The 24,013-nt window shown below is 36.6% G+C and overlaps 4 protein-coding genes across 4 annotated transcripts; 2 read left to right on the top strand and 2 right to left on the bottom strand.

Moving 5' to 3' along the window:
- Positions 1 to 2,173: 2,173 nt before the first annotated feature.
- Positions 2,174 to 4,982, top strand: LOC125190946 (uncharacterized). Its single transcript, XM_048088371.2, has 3 exons — positions 2,174 to 2,701; positions 4,286 to 4,426; positions 4,563 to 4,982. The coding sequence occupies exons 1-2, from the start codon at positions 2,239 to 2,241 to the stop codon at positions 4,390 to 4,392; spliced, it is 570 nt and encodes a 189-aa protein (XP_047944328.1). The 5' UTR covers positions 2,174 to 2,238; the 3' UTR covers positions 4,393 to 4,426; positions 4,563 to 4,982.
- A 997-nt stretch (positions 4,983 to 5,979) lies between these two features.
- Positions 5,980 to 8,973, top strand: LOC125186764 (uncharacterized). The gene is made up of 5 exons (XM_048083210.2): positions 5,980 to 6,162; positions 6,650 to 6,867; positions 7,506 to 7,745; positions 7,919 to 8,064; positions 8,591 to 8,973. The coding sequence occupies exons 1-5, from the start codon at positions 6,094 to 6,096 to the stop codon at positions 8,755 to 8,757; spliced, it is 840 nt and encodes a 279-aa protein (XP_047939167.1). The 5' UTR covers positions 5,980 to 6,093; the 3' UTR covers positions 8,758 to 8,973.
- Positions 8,974 to 9,143: 170 nt separating this feature from the next.
- Positions 9,144 to 13,484, bottom strand: LOC125190968 (uncharacterized). Its single transcript, XM_048088401.2, has 5 exons — positions 12,826 to 13,484; positions 12,355 to 12,458; positions 11,958 to 12,134; positions 9,642 to 11,473; positions 9,144 to 9,423 (listed from the first exon to the last, which is right to left on the bottom strand). The coding sequence occupies exons 1-5, from the start codon at positions 12,963 to 12,965 to the stop codon at positions 9,280 to 9,282; spliced, it is 2,397 nt and encodes a 798-aa protein (XP_047944358.1). The 5' UTR covers positions 12,966 to 13,484; the 3' UTR covers positions 9,144 to 9,279.
- A 725-nt stretch (positions 13,485 to 14,209) lies between these two features.
- LOC125188642 (Pentatricopeptide repeat (PPR) superfamily protein) lies at positions 14,210 to 19,035 on the bottom strand. Its single transcript, XM_048085614.2, has 4 exons — positions 18,886 to 19,035; positions 15,319 to 18,642; positions 14,616 to 14,741; positions 14,210 to 14,528 (listed from the first exon to the last, which is right to left on the bottom strand). The coding sequence occupies exon 2, from the start codon at positions 18,547 to 18,549 to the stop codon at positions 15,388 to 15,390; it is 3,162 nt and encodes a 1,053-aa protein (XP_047941571.1). The 5' UTR covers positions 18,550 to 18,642; positions 18,886 to 19,035; the 3' UTR covers positions 14,210 to 14,528; positions 14,616 to 14,741; positions 15,319 to 15,387.
- Positions 19,036 to 24,013: the final 4,978 nt, after the last annotated feature.

The raw sequence follows: 24,013 nt of genomic DNA, 5'->3' as shown, positions 1-24,013 counted from the left end.
TAGGAATATAACACTCCCCGCTGGTAATATTACTATTCAACTCTGTAAAGTTTAAGTATTTTCAAATCTATCACAGGTTTTATAAAATATCAATTTCGTATCTATTCTTCAAATCTTTATTAAATGTATCACCTAATTCAATTTTGTATCAAAAGATTTCTCTAGAATTCAACACATGGGAGAATATAAAAATTGAATTAGTGATAGATTTGATAAAAGTTAAATACGTAAAAAAAATTAAATTAATATAAAAATATTACTCCATAAAATATTGGGATGTATACTTCAATTAATCCTCATCGATTGTATCATTCTGTATCCATAATTAATGTGAAATACTTTGCATCATATTATATTTAATATAGGGTCCTATTCTAATGCTTATAGCACTCTAATTCAAAATCAAGACTAAATTTCTATCATTAGATTTAAAAATGAGTGGATGAGATTAAAGCTCACAAATCTCAATAAATAGTAGACAAAATATCAATAAAAGAGTAATATCGTCATTATGTTATCATATGATAATTTTCGTGGGTGTTTTTTTATATCAACATTATGTATTACAAATATCAACAATATGACATTAGAATATCAATACAAGGACAAGAAAATATCAACACATTTTTATTGAGATTGGACATGCATAATATTGAGATTTTGCCTACAATATATTGAGATTTTTTGTTGCATTTGTTGATAAAAACTGTTTATCAACATGTACGAAAATTGAAATATAATTTATCAAATTTCATCACTCAAACATCGTCGGAACATATGCAATTGAGATCTCGTTGGAATCCTTATTATATTATCTTTAATTTGATATATTTTTTGCGAAAAAATAATTTAAATTGAGAGAGTTACGTAAATTTAAAGATTTGAGATGATTTTGAGGAGAGAGAAAGTAGTTAGTTATAATTACTACATATAGGATTTGACATTAATACTCTTTTTATTTAATTAATAATTAGTTAAATTTAAAATATATTACACTTGGCATTATATTAACCACAAGATCTTCTAATCTAATGGTTAAAAATTGGTGTCAATTTGGAATTGATAATTAATTAGCAATTGATTACATTCCATTTAATATAAATCTACATGCTGACAATTCATATGTTGTGGGCACCTAAAATGCGACAATTCATATGTTGTGGGCACCTAAAATGCCACTTTTGTGTGCCACATCTATGTGCCAAATACTATTCCCTCCGTCCCGCTTTAGCAGTCCTATTGACTTTTCTGCCATCTTTTTGTAAAAATGATAAAAAATAATTAAAGTGAAAAAATGGTAAAGTAAGAGAGACAATAATGTAGATAAGACTCTTCTTTATATCATTCTCTCTCTTAATTTACCATTTCTCTTCTTTAACTATTTTTTTTATCATATTTACAAAAAAAAAGGCAGAAAAGTCAATGGAACTGCTAAAGCGGGACGAAGAGAGTATCTTTTTGGGATACAATACATATACGCTTTTTGTATCAATTGTGTATACGGGACTTCAATGACAAATATTGAGACAATAAATTAATGTTTCTTAATTTAATTATTTGTCCATAATGATAAATGTTGGGTATTTGTATTCACTAAGAATATATTAATTATCAAAGGAATATAAAACAATGTTCACTCCTAATTTCGTAAGAAAACGTGTGACTTTTCTAACAAGATATCCTAAAATTTTAATTATCATTTCACATTTTTATAATAAACCTATAAATTAAAGGGGTCATAAATTGATATTATTGACGAAACTTTCAAAAAATTGGATTTTTTCCATGAATTTTAAAATTGGCAAATAATATCACTAACTTTACCATATGTTTGTTTTTTCCCATGAATGAAAAAATTCCCACAAATAATTTTATGATACCGATTTTTTTTCGTAATTTCTCGACAACAATTTCGAAAGTTTCAAGCTTTTCAATATTTGAAGATAGTTTTTCTTGAAGCATACACTCAAAATTGTTCTTCAATCTATTAAAATAACATGAATTTTTTCATTCGTGAGAAAAAATAAACCAAGGTAAAGTTCGTGATATTATTTATTAATTTTAAAGTTCGTGGAAAAAATCCAACTATTTTAAAATTTCGTGATATTAAATGTGAATATCCCTAAATTAATAATCCCACAATTGAAACTCACTAATCCTTCTCTCTCTATAAATCATTAAATCCACATTTATCCTTCTCTCCTCTCTCTTCTCTCACAATTCAACAGCATATCTTCAATGGCCATGTCTCGAATCCTCTCCCAATCCCTAGCCAGATCCTCCCTCTCCCACCCGTCGCCGCTGCTCACCGCGCGCCGCTACCGCTCCACCAAAGCGCACCGCGCTCAGCTCATCGAAATCGACGCCGAGCAGCCCGATTCGCCGGAGGCCGCGGCGGAGGTCATCGCCTTCGGCATCCGGAAGCTCGAGGACGCGATCCACAGCATCATCGTGCGCCGCGCCGCGCCCGATTGGCTCCCCTTCCTCCCCGGCCACTCCTACTGGGTCCCTCCCCGCGGCTCGCCCTCCGCCTCCTTCGGCGCCGGCGAACCCGGTGGCAGCATGATTGAGGCCATAGGGAGATTGGCTTCCTCCGAGATCGGAAGGAATCAGGGGCCTGCGGTGGATTTGTTGTCAGAGGATGAACAGAGGGCCTTCAGTTCGTCCAAGGGTTGGCCTTCCTCCTCTTTTTTCCTCGAAGGTAGTCTCTCGTGATGGTTATGGCGCTGTGTTTGTTCAATTCGTTTTGTATTACGAAAATTGATGGCATTTTAGTGTGAATTGTGGGGCGATCTTCGAAATTAATCTGATTGAGTTTTTTCTAACCTAATTTTTTGGTTACCTGTGTTTGTTCAATTCGTTTTATATTACGGAAATTGATGGCATTTTAGTGTGAATTTTTGTGGCGATCTTCGAAATTAATCTGATTGAGTTTTTTCCAACCTAATTTTTTGGATGAGTGGTTGATTTCCATGATTCAGTTGTCCTTCATTTAATTGAAATTGTTTGTTTAGCCTTTTTTTTTAAAAGTACTAATTTCTCAGTTAAATGGAACTGGATATTTTTGGAAGTTGAAAGATTAGCCCTTTTGCTATTGTGATAACATTATCATATCGATGGGTGAATTTGGGGAGGTTTGAATCAACTGAGTTTTAGTATCAGAATTTTCCATCAGATGCGGAAAAGTGCTTTTATTCTTGGTGAACTTTTACATCTGCAAGATTACTAAATGGCAGAGGGGAGAATGGGTGTTGACAATATAAACTTGTGATTTAGACATTGAGTGTTCTTGAATTTGATTGATTTAAGCAAAGGTGGTATTTTCACAAAGAAAGAAAGGACTAGGGACTGATTATACATCAAACGGGAGATTTCAAAGGTGTCTGAATAGCATAAAATCATGTAAAACGTTAAAGAGGATGATATGGTTTGTGGTTTTTGTACTTAGTCATGGAACATGATTGGTAAGGATTGCATTTTGTTTAAGTATTGGATGATAAATGATCTTTTTTGCTACTTATATTTTATGATGCGTGACTTTTTTTGGAAGGTTGATATTTTGGAGAGGTTTGATTTGCTGGGCAATGACGTCATTATAAGAATGTACAGTAGGGTTGGAAAAGTTTTCCTTTGTGACTTTTAAATTGACAATTTTATAAAATGGTAGACAGGAGACTGGAAGTGACTTTAGTCTATTGGATGTGGAAACAGGTTGCTCCTCATGATTTATCTTTGTACTAGTGTGGCTTAAATTGACTCTCTGGTTTGAGATTGAGTCAGTAGTGTACTAAATAATAGCCTTCAGTTTAAAATTGGGAATGTTGAATGGCATCCTTGTCTAAAAGCTAAATTGATACCACTTAGAATTTACCAGCTTACATGTGTGATGGATAGTTACTTACTATGTTAAAGTTCCATCATGGATTTTTACCATCTCTGATCTCTATCAGAATTTCTTCTGCCTTTCTTAGAAGACCATATATAGATTCTCAAATTGCTGAGAACTAGTACATGTTTGTTCGTTGTCGCATAGGGGCAAGATATTGATAACGCATCCATGCTTATCAAGGGTAATAGCTATATATGCTTTTGTTCTTTCTTTCTGTGTGTTATATACCCCTGGCTCCCCGTTCCCACTCACCCAAGTCTCTGTGCGTTTCTGTTCGGACCTTTCTTGCATTTCATCTTAAAAGCTTCATCCTATCTGCACTTAAAACTGTACCTTTACTTTCAATCTAAAAATAATGTACTACATATATTTACTCTATGCACTTTTACAATGCAGAGACTTCACCAGCACATCCTATTCCCATTTCTGTGGTAAAATTAGAGATGAAGATCCAAGACCAAGATGAACAAGTGAACAGCCGATCCGACTCTGAGGATGAGTAAGGATGAGGAGCAAACACATCAGATCAATCCTGGGGTGAGTGAACCTTCTCGACACATTTGTACTCATAGCTCTGCCAATATAGCTCGTAATTATCATATTTCATTCATATGCCTCTTTTTCCTTCTGCCCCTAATCCCGGGTTCTATTTCAACCTCTTTCAATCTCACAGGGATTTTAACCGATGTCGATATTTGAGGCATGAGAGCGGAAGAGGCGAGAACTGTGTATAGATGGATCCTTGATAGGTCGAAGTTACATATCGTGCGGTTCACTTTATGGAGCAGCCGGTTGCGCCTGAGTACGTTATCGAGCTTAAGTAGTCAGTATATTCTATCTGATCTGTAAAAACTAATAATGGATTAAGGAGAATGAAAATGTTGTTTGGCCAGTTTAGTTGTATATATATGGCTTTACCCCTTCGTTTATTCATGCATTTTGGTGGTAGGATATTGCAATTTCAGTTGTAAATTCTTATAAATATTGATTTTGCTACTTAAAGAAGTCTGATGGGGGAAGGATGGTTGCTGAAGTTGTAATCAGTTTATTTATGAATACACTCTATATACCTAATGCTATTAATTTCCAGCAATATCAAGTGTTTATCTCCAAATATTCAACTCAAAAAAGTTATTTTTAGATATGTTTTATAAAGTATTTTGTTTTATTGATTTAATCAACACATTCTACCTGAATTAGTGATATAAAGAAGGTTAATATTCGATATTATTATGTTTGAGTGTTTTAACGAAAATGTTTGCAAAAATATTATTATACGTATCAATCTTGATTAAAAAATTGTTCCACCAAAAACAAAATTGCAAATTTGAGTATTACAAGCCTCTTCTTCATACTCGAGCTAAATTCTGGCGCAATTAAGCGATAATCACAAATCTATGCTAGTCTTTCTACAGTAATCATATCTAACTTTTTTTGCCTAAATCATTCATCGCCGACTACTGCCTAACCTCGCCACTGATCCACTCCTAATAATAACACCGGCAATAACAAGAATAATAAATGCTTTTTCTATAAATAACAAAAAAAAATTGAATTTTACGAAAAATCATGAATTTTGACCAAATTTTGATATACTCCACGACTTTCAAAATCGGTAGTAGAATATTAACACTTTTCTAAATTTTTCAATGAGCAAATTATTTTGGTTGCCAATTTGTAATAGGTTGTCGATGTGTCGTATACATGTTTTCAAAATTATTGAAGTAGTTTAATTATGTACTATGTGGTTGATAATGATAAAAATCATCCAATGTCTATGTGTGGTTGATAATGATAAAAATCATCCAATGTCGCCTACGTATATTTTTTCAAATGTCAAAAATTGAGAAAATATGAAAATCCAACTAGACAAATTAGAACTTGACCAAAATTCTTAACTTTTTTTTTTAGAAAATTGCAATAATAGTAATAGCTTTTTTTCATGAAAAATAGTTAAAAATAGCTTTTTTCATAAAATAATTTTTATTACATTAATTTTGAATTTTGAGAACCTACCCATTCCATCAGTGCATCCGTGGCACAATCTCATTGGATCGACCATGGACGACACGTATTTTCATAACTGTATCACTCTCCCTAAAACAAGAGAAGAAATTTGGGAAAATTTATAATTAGGGATTCATATCAAAGTTCAGATTGAATCAGAAGCAGCAGCTGTTTCGATCTCTCCACATAGAATTGCTATGGCGGAAACTTCCACCTCCTCGTCCAATCAAACTCACTCTCAGGACTCCCGCGATTCGCAATCCCAGGTCCCTTTTTTTTTTTTTTTTTCTTATTCTGATCTACAAATGAATTTCATTGATCATTAATTCGTTAGCGCCTTCATGTATGGATGCTGATTAGGATGTTTATTTTCAATCACCAATTCTTCCTGTAGCTCAATTATCTTCATGGTCTTAGATTGGGCAACACATGGGGTTTTTTTGGCCTGCTTGATTTTGCTTGGTTATTTCTTGTGTAATTTTTTTTTATCTTGTATAGATAATTTTAATTCCTGTTTCTCTCTATGTTTTTAAGGGACCTGCTATTTAGTTTCTCAAGTGGAGTTTAACTTGTTCATATGTTTTGCATATCTATATCATACTCCCTTTAGAAGTAGAGATATTTCTGCAAATATCTGTCGTTGCTCATGTGTACATATCTCTATAGTCTTCTCTACATGAAGACAAATTAATATGTTAACGTTTGGAACATTTTCCTTCGAGCTGTATACTGATATAATCACTGTGGGCCCAGGTTCCCGTATCCGAAGGGTTAAAATCACAAAATGGAGATAGTCCAGTGTTCCCAATGATGTATCCTGTGCTTGTTCCTGGATTATTACCTCCCCATCAGCACCAGGAACAGATTAACCATGGGCCAGGTCTATATGCTGTTCCAGTTCATCCGTATATGCAACAATTTGGTGGTTTTCCGCCCAATACTCTTATCCCGTTTACCTACAACTTACCTACGTAAGTGTTTGTAAAGTCTGGCACACTGATAGGATTCTTTAATGGACCTTAATTTGGTATTACGATGCTTGCCATGACTGGCTTCTTAACAGTTTTTTTTCATCTTGTTACTGATATAAAGCAGTCTCCTCTTTAAACTAGACTGGTTTAGTTGGAGCTTATCGTCAGCTATTTTGTTATCGTGCTTCATTTTTCCATCGACATTATTGTCAAGTTGCTATGTTTGTACTTGGCTAAGGAAAGCTTGGCTGCTTTTTTGTTTCTAATAAAAATGTACACATGGATTATAAAATATTTCCATAAAACTTACTGTAACTTGATAAATTTGTTTTAAAGTAACCATTTTTGAGCCCTGGGTGCATCTTGCTGATATTCGACGTTTTTGAATGGTGCTTGTATAATCTGGCAATACAATATGAAAAACTTGCAGTTCAGCTTTGCATTGTTCGTCCATATAATGTTATCAGATAGTGAAGTTAATATTCTTTTAACAAAACCATTTTCAGCTCTAGGTCCATCCTGAAGTTATTCATTGTTTAGTATAATTGAATACTGTTCATAGCATTTGGCAGTAAAATATGAAGTAGTAACTCACAATTTTTGCTGTTTTGCATTAATAATCTTTACATTGTTATCAGGGAACGGAGCTCTCCTGAGGCTAGAGATGTCAGTGGTGAGCAGGGGCTAACAGGGGAGCAACCACAACAGCAACAACAGGCTGGACCTCAAAGACAAGTTGTTGTTCGGAGATTTCAAATTGCTATCCAGCTTGATATACTGCTCATCTTGAAACTGGCAGCAGTTATTTTCTTGTTCAACCAGGATGGATCTAGACAGAGACTAACTCTCCTTGTGTTTTTTGCAACACTTGTTTACTTGTATGTAGCTGAGATAAGTTTATAGCTTTCCATATGCCCTTTCGAAGTTTCAAAAATAAAGTTTCTTGATGTGCCTTTTCATTTGCTTACTTTGATGTTGCCATCTTTTGGTGCTTGTTTGTCTGTATCTACAATTTGAAATCCTGTTAGTCTGATACCTTGCTTATCCGCAGATATCAAACTGGAGCTCTTGCACCTGTAATTCAATGGCTTTCTCAAGGCATGCGTAGGGCAGCTGCACCGCCAGCCAGGCCTGCTGCTAGGCCAGACAATTTACCTGCTGCTGGGGAACCAGGAAATGAAAACGCTCCCTTACTCGGTAAGCTTTCAAGTGTTTATTTGAACTGTCATATAAAACACCTATTTGTATCTTTATGATACATCATACATGTTGGCACCGCTGCAAACTCACCAAATATTAAAAATGAGGTTTTGAAATGCACATCTGCATACATCCATGTTTTTCTTCTTGATTCTCAAACCATGTTGCTTGTAAGTACCAAAATTAGCAACGAAGGACTGTTTGTCCTTCCCTCCAAAATAAATAAAGCAAAGAACCCTGATAGAAAGTTCTCCGACCATGCTCTTTTAGTGTAGCAGTAGCATGTGATTATTCGGTAATTGGTATATACAATGATTCAATAGGTACTAGGTAGACACAGCAGAGGAATAACCATAGACACACATGTGTATACATGCATGCTTGCAGGCTCATTTCCAACCTTTTGTATTGTTTTCAAAATGTCATCTGAATGTATCAAGTACCACTTGTCCCCAAGATGTTTTATACAGTAGTAATTCAGAATTTTGGTCGTGATTGATATAATGTTGGCGCCAATCTTTAGGTGAGAATGAGACTGATCAAGCGAATGATGGGAATGAGAACGAGCATGTAGCCGAAGGTGGGCAAGTCGAGGGTGGTAATCGCTTGTGGGTGATTGTAAAGGAGATCCAAATGATCGTCTTTGGTTTCATCACTTCACTTCTCCCAGGCTTTCACAACGTAGATTAGACTGTAAAATTGCCCCAGAGATGTCAGTCGTCAGACAATTGAATCGGCTTTTTGTTTCAAATAATTTTTACTTTAGGGAAGAAAATGGGATATTGTGTATGATAAGTGAAGGATGAAACTGAGATTCTTTATGCTTTTATTTGACGATTTGTAAATCTTTTTGTGTTTATGGCCAAAAATTGATATATTTATCCATCTTTGAGAAATTAACATTTACTTTTATGATTTTAATTTGTAACGTTTGACAGGCTAAAAGATTCTCAGAATGTTGCCTTTTCCTGCAAAATGTTACATATATTCTCAAGTAAACTTAAAAATGATAGCTAAAAGAATATGTTTCTTTGTGAAAATCAGAATTAGCATTTCTTTATTAGATAAAATCTGTATAAACACAAGGTGCAATTAATGATATTATACATGTCAGGATGAAGTTACATACATTATACATACAAGAAAATAATAAGCCAGAGCAACAATTGTTTATGCTACCCGACACACAAATGGTTATCAGTATGGAGCAAATCACATATCAGACAGAATGCTGCTGATTTTCCGAAGCTCTTTGAGCGCGGACATGGCTGTCTCTTGTTCTTCGCCAATGAACACATTCTTCGATTCTTGAGATTCTAATTCACCATGATCCTGCTGGAAGACAGATTCAATCACCTGCAGCAAGGAAAACAAAATAAACGAGTTCAAGAAACGCACTGAGGCTCAAATTTGTATCACAAACTAGTTTCATAAGGTGACGCATTCTTGTTAAGAGGGTGTGGAACTGGGATGTAGGATGATTGACTTAACTTTCACGCAGCAAGTCCAAATCCATTCGTTTTATAAAGATTTTCACGATGAAAGGATTGGTGCTAGCAGGTCAAGTTATGTACCTGAATGTTCTCGAGCATTGATTGAGCAAGATTCCTGAGGCTAACCATTGAATTCTGATCCACCGTTTCACCTTTGCTAGATATGGAAGAGACATCACACGCATTAGCCACAGAAAAGGCAGCAGCAGCACGGTTCTGCCCATTGGGAAATTTAGTTGGAACGGGCATACTGGGACTCTCAGAGTTTCCCTCGTTAGCATTTCTTCCCAACTTCAGCAACCAATTAAATTTACCTGACAGGGTCCTTGTGTACTGCATAAGTTTTGGAGGTTTTCCCAGTATATCGTCATTTAGGGAACATCTTGAGATGTCAGGGGAGATGCTAGGGCCGAGAAGAGGGGACGATTTTGTGTTAGTCCTGAATGATTCAAAATCAGATACATCAACAGATGAGTTTGATGCAACGCTACTTCTTTCCGACACATTCTCATGATCGATGTTCGTATGATTAGGACTGGGTAGATTTGAGAGATCTGGACAATTTTCTTCGCTCCCAGCAGCACTCAACGCATCAATTGATATCTTGTTTGCAACATCTTGTCCAGTAACCTCAATCGGATCCTGGTGCTCTACACATTCACTGCATACTTCATTCACTTCATTATCATCTGCGCCAAGTTGCTGCGCCAGATCACTCAACAAACTTTTCCTAATAGTTGGATCAGGAAGATTGGTTCTTTCACTTTTTGTTGGTGAGGATGGCTCGGGCTCGGTTTTAGAATGTTGAAGCTTAACCCTATCTGACCAGCCCTTTCGGATGTGGGGCACTTTTTCTTGCACACCAGCTTCCTTGTATTCTTCTTCCTTGTGGTGCAACACTCTCCACTTCTCTTCCCAGTAGCTCTTTGGTGTATCTTTGAGAGGAGTTCTTGGAGAAGTTGCATCGAGAGAGTGGTTAATATAACCCCTTGTAACCCCAGGCTTCGCTTCTTCATAGAACCCAGGATGAACGAGCTGAGGACTGGTATGGTTCACTTCTACAGCCAGACTCTGCAACGAATATGCCTTTTCCACAAGCTTAACAAGACTTGCATCGTCTGGGAAATTCAGCAACCGCTGAAGGCAGGAAGTGGCAGTCTCAGTGGCAAGCAATGAAGACCTTATCATAAGTATCATAGACACCGCAAAAGCAGAAATGAATGCTCCCCTAGGTGAATCAAGGACTCCAAGGTCTGATTCTGCATGAGTTTCATCTGCTTCGGTGAACCTTGTATTGTCACACGCAAAAATTTCATCCCAGATCAGCAAAAGCTCTTCCAGAGAGAATTCGCGTCCAAATAATACCCTTAACCAGCGCAGTGAAAAGTACTGGGGTTCAACCCCAAGTTCTACAAGGTGAGTGTAAAGGGATGCATCAACTAAGGAAAGCAAATGATACATTGCAGTAGAAGCTTCGATTACAGGGGTGAACATAGAACGGGAATTACGGAAAGGAGATGGTGTGAAAAACTCTGCTATTGCAACAGCACCAGAAGCACCACGCATCAAAGCATCAAACATTGAGTATGCATCATGCTCCATAAATTTATCTGATAAGACAATACCAAGTTCACCTTCTGCTCCATACGCGTCACTAAGTAATATAATGGTTTGTATCTCTGGATCAAGTTCAGCAAGACTGGCTATATTTTGATTTTTTTTACATTTGCTCCCATCTTCCCCAGATTCTGAAAATTTCTTGAACTCAAACTTATATGTCAAGTCGTTTTCATGAAATGTAAAGCCATCAAAGTTGTCAATAAAATAGTCTTCATAAGTTGTTCTCACTTCTGACAGGCGTTCAAGGTCCACATGAAGAACATACACCAGTGGAGCTAAGAGTTCGTGCATCCCTGTAGGAATAAAGAAATCAATAACTGCAAGGACCTGAGAAATATATACTCCGTAGATCTTATTTATCTAATAACTGTGGATGCCATAAATAAGGAGGTAATCCTACATTTCTAAAATTTGTTACTTTCATTTCCAATGTCAAGAAAGACACTGCAGGAAACAATCTAATTCGATCTTTATCCCTTCATTTAATCTTGACTGCTTTATATGAATAAATGCAACCTTCAAAAGAATCTACCCAAACAATGTGCTTTGAAGTAATCTCATATTTCAGTCCACACACCTCACAGACGGCTTCAAAATGATACTTTAGAAAATAAAAAATCTCCACCTCACTCCACTAGAACATTACTTGTCACACACAAAGGCCTAACTTATATTACTAACAAAATATAAGAAAAAAGATGGTTGTGAAGTACCATGCAAATTTATAAAACTATTCCACCTCGTCTCTATCAACACTAGTTAATAAACACTTCATACCTTGTCTATAGCCATACTCCGGGTGACTAAGGCACCAAAGCAACAAAATTCTCCGTAAGATGCCTTGACATCCACTTGTCTGGAAGTAGCTGCCTCTTTCAGGGTACAAACGTGTCAAATCTTGATCAACCATTCTCTCGAGTTCGGCATTTCTAAAGAAGCGACCCCACATGCTATCTACAAGACAAGCAAAAAAATAAAAAAATAAAAGAAAATTTGACTTCAGAAGAGTAAACTAAAGATATAAATAAGTGTAGAACTTCCAAAAGCATAGGCAAAAAAATTTGGGACGAATCCTGGAATCCTGTAAAGGTATTGCGGTGAGGAATCTTATAAAAACCCGTATGGGCTAGAGAGTGTTTTTTGACAATGGAAACGTGAGAAAACAAAATGCTACCAGGATTTTGTGACAGCGGATTGTCTATGACGGGATCAGGAGAACTACTTCCATCTTTTGGCACATGAGGATCGACCAGAAGCTGTCTCCTCAGTGCAGCATACCTGCAGAATCATACACACTATGATCACGAACAACGACAAAAATGCAATACATTGCACTACATCATTTTTGGAGCTCAAAACTTAGAAATAGTATAGTTCCATTGAGAAACTTATGATTTGATCTCTTGTGCATTCGTTATGCAACAAATGCTCAAATCATTAAATTAAGCTACAATTCTTTCCACCATTTTTCGTAAACCTGAGAAAACACCACCTTTAATCCTACCTAAACATGTACTCTAATAGACAAAACTAATCATGATTCATAAACGAATCAACAAATAGCCAAAACAACCTGAAACATACATCTAAAGAGGCAAAATGAGCAACAAAATCAAGATATTCAATCAAAAGTACAAAAGCTCACCTTCTCCGAGAATCAGCGGTGACACGGCGAAGATCGTCGGTGGTTGCAGAAGGAGATGACGGTAAAATCCCCAAATCCACCCGCCATTTGACCCCTCTAAGGCCACCATAACGACGCGAACATGATGCCGTTGCCGGCATTGCAGTTTCCACAATATTTTGTAATCAAATCCTTTTTTTCTTCTATTTTTTCCCGAAACAGCCTATTTCCCCTTCCTATTCTCCGTTTTTCCGTTTCTTCCCCTTCAATCCAGCTACAATACCAACAAAATCATGATCACGATGAAAAAGGCCTTCGAGATGATTTTCGTATGATCCAATTTCAACGTTTAAACACATTCACGGCCATAAAGTGAAGATTTTTCTCCGCTTTCCGCTGCAATTCCGCGATCAACGCATTGCCCTAAAACATCAACACAATTTCTCGGAAGAAGAATCGGATTTCCGGTGAACCATTGGGCATGGCGCTTGATGAGGCGTATCGAGATTAAAGCTGAACGATTGTTAACAATGGTGAGTGCGTGAAATTGAGAAAATCTGAGAAGATTTAGAGAAAATCCAGGCAAAGGTTTTGGGTGGAGAAATGATAGAAAGTTTAACAAGCAGAAATCTAGAGAGAGAAAGCGAAGGTGGAGAGAGAGAGAGAGAGAAAACGAACAAAATGATGCTTTGCGGAATAATATAACCAACCAAATAAAACGCTCTCTTTGAATGTCAATATTAAATATTATTGAAATTAATAGTACTCCCTCCGTATCAGATAATTCGTCTCAGTTTTCCATTTCAATCCGTCCCACATAATTTGTCCTATTTCACTTTTAGTGGACTGTTCCACTAACTCATTCCTACTCACATTTTATGTATAAAATTAATATATAAAGGTAGGATCCACATTTCATTAACTTTTTCAATCCATTTTTTATTATAATTCTTAAAATACGTATCCGATCAAAATGACCCAAATTATACAGGACGGAGGGAGTAATTTTTTGATATTGGATTTGACATAATAATTAATAATGTCTTTTTTTTGGATACGAGGAAAAGAGAATGGGACCATTTGGCCGTTTCCATGATTCCATTTTATGTTTATTTTACACTAATAATCATTGTGTGCCACATTCTTAATACGATTCTCTTTAGCACGCCTTTTTGAAAAAAATAATATTACCTTAGTTCTAATTAAGTTAAATCGTATTCCTTTTTGTAATGTATCAATTAAATTGATTGATTGATTTTGAACTTTGTAAAAAGTAAAGACTAAATCAATGATACAATATGAATATCTGCACTTGGCTGTTGTGGGTTATGAACTATTCCGATAAGGATATTCCGTCCGTTCTTCAGGCGAGTTATGCAGAATCCCGGAAACTATGAAGCCAACAGAAAAACATGGATAGCTAATGCATTAAAGTAGTACCAATAGATACTCGGTCAGCTAAGTTCGTTACAGATATTTACGCGAATGACCACAAATGTGCTGCCAGAGGAATCGCAAATATCTGATATGTTACACATTGACCCGAAAATCGGAAAGATCCATCACAAACAGCTTCATATTATACTACTACTTCATTTGATGAAGGTAAACCTCTTTCAGATAAGGGTTAGAAAATGTAGCTTATGCAGTGGTTGCTTACAATAAGGATCGAGCACTACAGCATCTTCTTTCAATATTCTGTCAAGACATTCGATGAGAGCAATCTGCAGCAGTAAGAAAATTCATGTAAGTCATCAATTAGTGCACGATAACTGTAAAACCAGCACGGGCAAAGAGAATGCATGAATTACTTTATTGTTACGCAACAACCAGATTGTGCCATTGGTGAAGGAGCTGTACAATCTCCTCCTCTGAGATGGAGTGAACTACTCTTGATGGTCCTTGAACCTTTGAGTAGTCAGATGGTACCTTTAAGGCTATACAGCAAAGCATAAGAACATTAGCTTGGATGATCAACCAACTGAGGAAAATACATAAATACTGAATTTCAAAAGGGATTCATCAACTGCTTCTCCTGTTTAATGCAAGAATACACACTTACCCTTTCAAACGAAAAAAAGGTAACAAATATGTGCCGACAGTTTCACTATAACTATATAAAGTCATCAGAATCGTTTGACACGATACCGTCTTTGGTTAAGTTAGGAGATGTAGAAAGTTTAATCATTAAGTGGAGTACTATTTTAGCAGCCTGCCCACGCAGAAAATTTGTCAATTCAACAAAGATAATTCAACAAGAAAACCTGACATACATCTCCTCTAAACTAAAATAATACTATTATAAAGAAGAAAATATAATCAGAGATATCAAGAATTCGATCTGTAACTAAAAGATTAAGATTATAAGCCGATAATCACATTAGCATTGCATTAATTTTGGCAGTCTATCACAAGTGGTGAAGAATCTAGCCAAGAAACACAAGCTCATACTAAAATTTACTTCATAAGTATATTAACATGGGATAAAGAGCATCAGCAGAAAGTGTTATATACCTGCAGATACTAGTTGCAGAGATATCATTCCTGCGACAGAAGAGATGTTCATTTTGTCCTGCAAACAGCTCACGATTTCATTAGCAACTTAGTCAACTTATTTGCTTTAGCCAGATCCCCGTTCAAACACAGTGAATGAATAAGAGAATAAAAAGAATTAAAATCTTTCAGCGGCTGCATTTTTCCAAGTTCAATGGAACTTAGCATGTCATCCACTTTTGTGTAGTTGGATGACAGGGAAAGAAAATCAGATCCAGCATAGCTTGAATGTGCTACTTCAGTATTTGCTTTTAGTTCATGTTGATCCAATACATGCCAAGAAGAAATACTCTTAGCAGGGAAAAGCAGTGAGCCAACTTCTTCAAGCAAGGAAAGGGCATCATGAATACGTCCTTGCTCACATAGAGAAACAAGTAGGTTATCCACTGAGTCAGACTCAACTCCAGTATCGATCCGTTGTAAGAGATCAATGATTGACTGGGTCTGAAGCATCTCTCTCAAAATGCTCCGGGACTCTTCCATCCTTCCTTTGGCACACAAACCCCGGAGGAGATACATGAATCCCAGAAAATCTGGTAACAAACCCGAAGCTTTGAACTCGAAGAAAAATTTTAGAGCTCCTTCCATGTCACCCTTCTGGCAGTAACCATTGGTAAGAGCACCAATTGTAAATCCATCTGGCTTAAGATTCCATGCCTCCAAATCCTGGAAAATCTCTATGGCTTCCTCAAGTAGACTTGCTTTGCAATATCCATTAATCAACGAGTTATAAATACGGGTATTTGGCCTAATTTCCTTGAGGAGCATCCTCTCAAAGAGAATCCTGGCATCCTGTAGAAGACCTTCTTTAACTAAAGCGTCAATAAGTGTACCATATGTAACCTCTGTAGGATGAATATCTATTTTCTCAAGTGAATCGAACAATCGAAAAGCTTCAATCAGACAACCTTGGCTGCAGAGCCCATTTATGACAGAGTTATAGATGACTATGTTGAGAGCTAATCCCTTCTTCTTGGCTAAAGTGCAGAGATCTAACGCCTTGTTGATGTGCTTTGCTTTACACAGGGCATCAATCATAACGGAGTAATTGATAAGATCCATACGAGGAAGGTTACTTTCTGCTCCCATCATGAGCTCGTATGAATCTACAACTCTTCCATCCTTAGTTAGTGTCATAAAAGTGGAAATAGGAATGGTCACACTCCACTTTTTCTCATTCATTCGTGAGAGAAATACAAGAGCTTTTTTCACATTATTCAAGCATAGGTAATTTACTATAGTCTTACAAACATAAAAATCAGACAAGCCATACATCTTAATGAAGCAAGTCAGAATAAGCCGAGCCCATAACGTTTTACCTTCAAACAGAAGTGCTCTTATTATTGAACAATAACCCATACTTTCCAAAGCTAATTCTTCACTTCTCATTGCCACTGATGCACTGTATGCTGCCTCAGGGCAACCCATTTCGCAGAGCAAAGAAACGACATCATTACAGACAATCTGTAATTCTCGAGGCCCAATGTCTTTCATTCTGCAGATAATTTCTAAAACACTGTCTGCACCTTTTCTGTTCAATGTTGCTTCAATCAACGTCATATGCACTGTTCTATCCAAAGTCATACCTTTCCACATGTATTCAAGAAACACATCAGTAGCCATGTCAACCATACCCTCATTACAGAGCCCTAAAATAATACGCTTGTAAGAAGCAGCTGACGGACTTGAGGTCCGGCGGAAATCATCAAATATTTCAAGCGCTTCATTGATCCTGCCTACTTTACAATATCCATCAATCAGACTACAATATGAAACAGAGTTCGGAGACAAGTTCATTTGTGGTAGACCCTTATAAACTGCAAGTGCATCCTCAAACAAGCCAACCATTAGTAGGGCTTTTATTAGTATGTTACACATGACCACATCCATCTGAATACCTTCTGCTTCCAGTCTCCTTTTAGTTTCTAAGATCCCAGAGAAATTCTGTTCTTCAACATAACCCTTTAAAAGTGTACTATATGTGATGAGATCTCCAACTATGCCCTTCGAGAAATCATCTGCCTCAGTTGTCCTCCCAACTTTGCATAATCCATTGATGACAGTATTGTATGTTATAACACCAGGACTTATACCTTTCTTCTCCATTTCATCGAGAAGAGAATATACAAGATCAAAATCACCCTTTTTACAAACTCCATCAATCAAAATTGCATATGTAAACTCATCAGCTTCAATCCCCAACCTGCCAAGCATGCTAAAAACTGTAAATGCCTCATCTAATTTCCCTTTTTTACAGAACCCCAAAATAATCACAGTGTAAGTAACTAAATTTGGTGTGAGTCCATCCTTTCTCATCTTGCGCAAAAATCCTACAGCCTTTTCCACATATCCATTCTTCGAAAATCCATCTATGAGGATAGTATAAGCAATGGTATCCAACTCAACTTTAGTATCCACCATTGCTCTATACCTTTGAAATGCCTCATAAATCATTCCTTCCATTAAACATCCATGCATCCAAGTACTATAAAACACAACATCCAAGGGCAACTTATTACTTTCCATCCAAGTAACCAAATGTGAAACATTGTTTACATTTCCTAATTTACAATAAGCACTCAAAACTGTTGTACAAGTAACAGCATTAGGAATCAAAGAACCTGACTTCAGAGCAGTCTCATAAAACCCAACCGCGAGTTCAGGCTCCCCAATCCTCACGAAACCAAGAATAACAGAACTACAAACATAATTATCAAAAGGGTACTTGAATTTATCGCCAGACATAACTTCCAACAAATCAATCACCCTATCCATTTTCCCCATTCTGCTAAAACAGCATATCAACAAACAGAAAGTGCGAGAAGATGGAACCACCGCATCCATTTTCAAGAAATCCTTGAAAACAGAAAGCCCCCTCTCAGGATCTCGATTATAACTGCAAATGCCTTGAATCAAAGTATTAAATATTTGATTCTTATGCAAAATACTGGATTTTCCGGTTAGAGTTTTCAAGAAATCAGCTGCTTCTTCATATTTGTGTTGCTCAAGCAGAGCTTCAGTATAAACTATGCGCGTCCGGACATCAGCTTCGGTATTATTGCAACTGAGTTGGGAGAAAAGGTGAATGATGGATTGGAATCTTCGATTCCGGGAGAGGAAGAGAAATAAATTGCTGAAATCTTTCGGTGTGGGAGTGAAACCGCTTTTTATCAGTGTAGAGAGCGGAAGCATTTTGGAATGATTCTATGCGAAAATTAGAACACACTTACACCTTGCTTGATGCTTTATTTTGTTCAGCCACCATGACTCCTCCATTTCACAGAACTTTTAAGGAAAAAAACAATAGCAACAACCAATCAGTAAAGTCTACAATCAAAGATATCAATTCAACGAAAACACGCAAAACAGTTGCTTATGCTAGATGCTAGACTATTCAGAGTTTCATCCTTCAGAACCCTAACTAAAATCAAATATATCAATTTCAATTCTACAAAAGTAGTTCCACAATTGAACTCATTTGCGATTGTAAATAATGTCAAATTCAAGTTTTAATGAAGTAAGTCTTACAGTATTTGGCAATACGAGGACGGCGGCAATCATCAGCGGCGGTGGCCGGTGAGAGTGAAGAGGAGCTGAAATGAAATGAAGAAGAGATGACAGATTGATTTGCCAATTTGACCCATGGAATCGGGTCCGAACTCATTTTCGGGTCGTATATCAGAAGTTATACAAGTATACACGTTCCAAAATGTGCTCTTACAAAATCAAAACTATGATCTGGACCGTTAAAAAATATCAACATATGATAAAATAATAGCAATAAAAAATATCAACACAATGTCAACGATTGATGTTATGTGTGTTGACATTGATTGACATTGTTGACATCAAAATCTTAAAATTTTACACTGTATTGACAGTGTGTTGATATTATGTTGAATGGTTTGGAGTTTGTACAATATATAAATTTGCATTTTATTACTACTCTTTCAAATTATATGAATAAATACAGTAATAAATTTACTCTTTACCAAAAAATTAAAAATAAATTTACGCTTACTAGTTAATTAGTTAATAATTTTAATAAGACTTGATTCCTACAAAATCAGTTCTTTTAAGAGCTAATAAAGTTACTGGTGTCATTTTTTAGTTTGTATTGTACATTTTAAAATTTTGAATCTGACAAAATTTATTTCATACTATTAATTATTACAGTATATTTTTTTTTAATTTAGTTGTTTTTTTTGTTTTTAAATTTAGTTGTATAAATTTGAAGGTCGCATCAATATGGATTTGAACCCGAGCATTACTACACCCACTCACACACGTAGAGCTAACTCTTTTATTGATTACTATATATATGGTGTATTTTAAAATACTACTCCTCCCTCCGTTTCGCCATTGAGGCGCTTTTTTTATTTTCGATATCGAGACGTTTCTTTTAGACATAAAATTTAAGAAATTAATATTTAAAGAATGTAAAGTATGAGTGAAAAAGAATACAGGTTTTAAAAAAATTAAAATAGATGAAAGAATAAAATAAGTGAAATGACTGACGCTAAATGGGACATTCAATAAAAAATGAAAATGACTCGTTCACATAGGATGGATGAAATTAATTATTGATTTTATGTCACAAGCAATTGGACAATATAATTTTTGGGCTTGGACTTAGAGCACTCCCAATGGAGGTGGCGAATTCTCGGCGATAAATCGCCGATTATCGCCGAATTATCGCCGGCCATTGTGGCGAAGTCGGCGATAATTCGGCGATAATGTTACCGTTGCTTCGCCGAGTGGCGATTTATCGCCGGATTATCGCCGAGCGATCGCCGGCCACTGTGGGCGACGCTCGGCGATAATCGGCGATTTTTAAAATTTTTTTTTTTTTTTTTGGCCGAACGGCTATTTTATCCCACCCCTATAAATATTTCATCCTCTTCCTCCATTCATCACCCACAAACTTCATTCACACAAATTTTCAATCTTTTTTCTCTCCATCTTTATTAAATGAGTTCTGATTCATCGTCTCGTGCTCAGTCCGACGAGGAAATATCACATTCTTCTTCCGAAGAAGAGGTACCTCCCGCTCCCACCGGATGGGATGTAGCGGGTTTCGCCAACAACCCAATCAACAACTATATCTCCCGCTGCATACAAAGCGAGATCGCTCGAATGCAGCAGCCACCCCCCCAACGGCCAATCCGCCGGCGGCGCCGATACATCCCTCGCAACCACACTGGTGCGCACGATCGGCTGTTCGCCGATTATTTCGCGGAGGAACCACGTTATCCGGCAGATGTATTTCGTCGCCGGTTCAGAATGCGCCGCTCCCTCTTCCTGCGCATTGTTAATGCGTTGTCCGCGCGTTACCCCGAGTTCCGGCTCCAGCGAGACGCAGCAGGGAAGCCCGGACTATCGCCCCTACAGAAATGCACTGTTGCCATCCGGCAGTTGGCATATGGAGGGTCCGCCGACATGTTCGATGAGTATCTGCAATGCGGCGAGACGACTGGCAACGAGTGCCTGAAGAATTTCTGTCAGGGCGTGCGAGAGATATTTGGGGAGCACTACCTTCGCTCGCCGGACGCAGCTGACTGCCAGTTCCTACTGGATTGGCACTGGAGGACCCACGGCTTTCCGGGGATGCTCGGCAGCATCGACTGTATGCACTGGCAGTGGAAGAACTGCCCAACCGCGTGGCGAGGCCAGTTTACTACCGGCTACAAAGGTACGCATCCCACCATCATTCTTGAAGCCGTTGCCGACCAACGGCTTTGGATTTGGCATGCTTATTTTGGTATAGCCGGGTCGAACAACGACCTAAATGTTCTCAATTCCTCGCCCCTTTTCAACGAGCGGATCAACGGATTAGGCCCCTCCATCGAATTCACGGCCAATGGCAATGTGCATAACATGGGGTACTACCTGGCTGACGGCATCTATCCGCAATGGCCCGTGTTTCTGAAGACGATCAGATGCCCACTCGGAGATAGAAGAAGGTATTTTGCCCGAGCGCAAGAGTCTGCGCGCAAGGATGTGGAGAGGGCATTTGGGGTGCTCCAATCGCGATTTGCACTGGTAAAGGGTCCGACGCGCTTTTTCTACCAGGGGGATATTGCCGATATCATGTATGCGTGCATCATCATGCATAACATGATCATCGAAGATGAACACGAAGGCGTCCTCGACGTCACCAACGACCCAAGTGTTGCATCATCGAGTCACGGTGTCTCAACCGAGTCCGCCCGCCAGGGTGTACCGCACAACGAACATGAACGGTTCCAGGCGTTCATGGACATACACCAGAAGGAGGCCCATCAAGCACTACAACACGATATCATCGAAGAATTGTGGGCAAATAGAAACCGCGCCCACCGCCCTTGAATTTTTTTTTCTTTGAATTTTTTTTTTGATTTTTTATTTCCATTCGTGTACTTTTTTTTTTTTTAATTTTCTTCGTTGTAATGTGTACCCGTGTTTAATACAACGAACTTTATTACTATTTATTTGATTTATCTTTATAAATTAAATAAGCTAGCTTTATTATATATAAAAATAAAACAATTAAATTAGTGATGATGTAAAAATGAAATGTTGAGTTAGGGAGAAATAAGGGAGAAATAAGGGAGAAACCATTGTAGGGGTTGGCTAAAAACTGGGGATAAAATGTGATGCTGATGTGGCGCTGATGTGGCAGGAGTTAGGGAGAAATAAGGGAGAAATAAGGGAACTCCATTGGGAGTGCTCTTAAAGCAAATGAATTTACATTCCAAGAGAAGGGGGTTTTCTCTTTAGGAAGTGGGCTTACGTTTCAGTTTCTTGGGCTTGGGCTTGATCTTGGGCTTTATCAGATAATATTGAGCATTTGCATCTTTACTAAGATGGAAAATATATCCAACAGATTAATATACAATTTAATTAATAGTATAAGGTATAATGGTATATATCAAGAGAAAATAAAGTGCTCAACTGAATTTTACTTAAGACTATTATGTTATGGAAATAAAAAGGGTTGGTTGGATTCCTTTCTCTCTCTCTTTTGTGTATGTTCAGGTTGAGGGGGAGCCGATGCAAAGTTAATTCGTCGCGCATTCAAGTTCAACAGTGACAACGATATTGTCTTCATCAATTTGACATAATTTTCTATTAACTTAATATTTTTTTTTCTAAGAAAGTACTCCCATTTTCCAAATATTTATCACCCTAACAAATCTAATTATCCCTCTGAAAATAAAGGTGACTAATTAAATAAAATAAATTTTTTTTGTTAGGGGATGGTTTTCAAAGTCTTGAACATAATGAGATGACGTCCACGATAATATAAATGAGCTTATATATATGCAGTCGTACGACCCAATTACATTTATGCAAAATCTTCTTTTTATTCACTTTCTTTTCTAGTCAAGAACCAACATGAGCAACATTATGAAAAAAAAATTATTTCCCACAAAATATCATTATGTGTAGGTCTCTTTTCAAAAAAAGTTAAGGACAAAAAGAAACGTTCACCAACATTTTATTTAAGATATTAAACATTAAATGTATGAACTTTAACAATATTTTCAATCACTAAACAATTGACACATAATATTATATTCGTGCACATGAAATGATTTGAACCCCAAATTTACTGATTAAAATGAAACTGTATTAGTAAATCTAAATAATATCCTTATTCTCATGCCAATGTTATCAAATGTAATGCATCAATTTTAATGCAAAATACAAGCATATTACAACTAATCTCTTATATAAATGGATTACAAAATGAATGCAAATCCCCTAAACCCAAAGTTTTTAAATACGAAATTCAAATTTTAGTTTTCGAGTCTCACTAAAGTCTTCTAAATCACCAACGGGTCGTAGCACAGTGGGCAGCGCAGAGCTGTTGTGACCTTGAGGTCACGAGTTCAAACTCGTCACTTATTGAGAGACTTTCGGCCTTAAGCCACGAACCAGATCGAACAAGATTAATCGGATTCCACCAAATACGTGTTTATAGTCAAACTAAAAAAAACTTCTAAATCTAGCTTGTCACACTAATTCAAGATTTGTAGTAGATTATTGGATATTAAAATAGTACTATTAATGCACACTTTCGACAGTGACTTTTGATTTTCAACATTATTAAATATAAAATTTTCAAGAATACAACCCAAAAAGGTAAATAAAATCTGTGAGATACTACAAGGACAACTTTTTAGGTGGAAACTTTCCATTTGTATAATGTGATGGAGGAAAAATAAAAGTTTGTGATTGTGAGGCCTAAATTATAGGAATGCAGATTGAAACGAGGATATTTGCTGTTTAACAAAAGTGATAGTACTACTATAAAGACAACTGTTTTTAATTTATCATTATTATAAATAGTAGTAATATGAAAATGGTCAAACTCATTTCACTGACATACACATCATCATCTATAAATATACTACTTTAATATTCTCTACACACAAAATGTCATCATGTGATATATTTGGGACATCAGCAATTAAAACAAGTATTTCAAGATATGTGAATCTATTAATAATTGGAAAGTAGAGAAAATAATGCATTATGTGGTAATTTGGACTTGGATTGGACTATGATGCTTTTAACTTCTCTTATTTGTTGATACATATTAGCGGAAAAGGGCTCTAACCATATTTTTTTACATTTCTTAAAACTCATGTTTTAAATTAAATAGAACTTT

Source organism: Salvia hispanica, chromosome 5, assembly GCF_029641045.1.
Source record: "Salvia hispanica isolate PSC_SH4W2 chromosome 5, Shi_PSC_v1, whole genome shotgun sequence".
Taxonomy (NCBI): Eukaryota; Viridiplantae; Streptophyta; class Magnoliopsida; order Lamiales; family Lamiaceae; genus Salvia; species Salvia hispanica.
Note: the sequence above shows the minus strand (reverse complement) of the source record. Positions and strands in the feature narration are given on the sequence as shown.

What these genes read in the sequence shown, in the direction of transcription:
- LOC125190946 (XM_048088371.2), top strand. Translation starts at nt 2,239, where the DNA reads ATGGCCATGTCTCGAATCCTCTCCCAATCCCTAGCCAGATCCTCCCTC. An exon ending in CTCCTCTTTTTTCCTCGAAG is followed by an intron (nt 2,702 to 4,285) that starts GTAGTCTCTCGT and finishes TTTACAATGCAG; the next exon opens with AGACTTCACCAGCACATCCT.
- LOC125186764 (XM_048083210.2), top strand. Translation starts at nt 6,094, where the DNA reads ATGGCGGAAACTTCCACCTCCTCGTCCAATCAAACTCACTCTCAGGAC. An exon ending in CCCGCGATTCGCAATCCCAG is followed by an intron (nt 6,163 to 6,649) that starts GTCCCTTTTTTT and finishes CTGTGGGCCCAG; the next exon opens with GTTCCCGTATCCGAAGGGTT. An exon ending in TGAAAACGCTCCCTTACTCG is followed by an intron (nt 8,065 to 8,590) that starts GTAAGCTTTCAA and finishes GCCAATCTTTAG; the next exon opens with GTGAGAATGAGACTGATCAA.
- LOC125190968 (XM_048088401.2), bottom strand. Translation starts at nt 12,965, where the DNA reads ATGCCGGCAACGGCATCATGTTCGCGTCGTTATGGTGGCCTTAGAGGG. An exon ending in TCCGCTGTCACAAAATCCTG is followed by an intron (nt 12,135 to 12,354) that starts GTAGCATTTTGT and finishes CTTGTCTTGTAG; the next exon opens with ATAGCATGTGGGGTCGCTTC. An exon ending in GGAGTATGGCTATAGACAAG is followed by an intron (nt 11,474 to 11,957) that starts GTATGAAGTGTT and finishes TTATTCCTACAG; the next exon opens with GGATGCACGAACTCTTAGCT.
- LOC125188642 (XM_048085614.2), bottom strand. Translation starts at nt 18,549, where the DNA reads ATGCTTCCGCTCTCTACACTGATAAAAAGCGGTTTCACTCCCACACCG.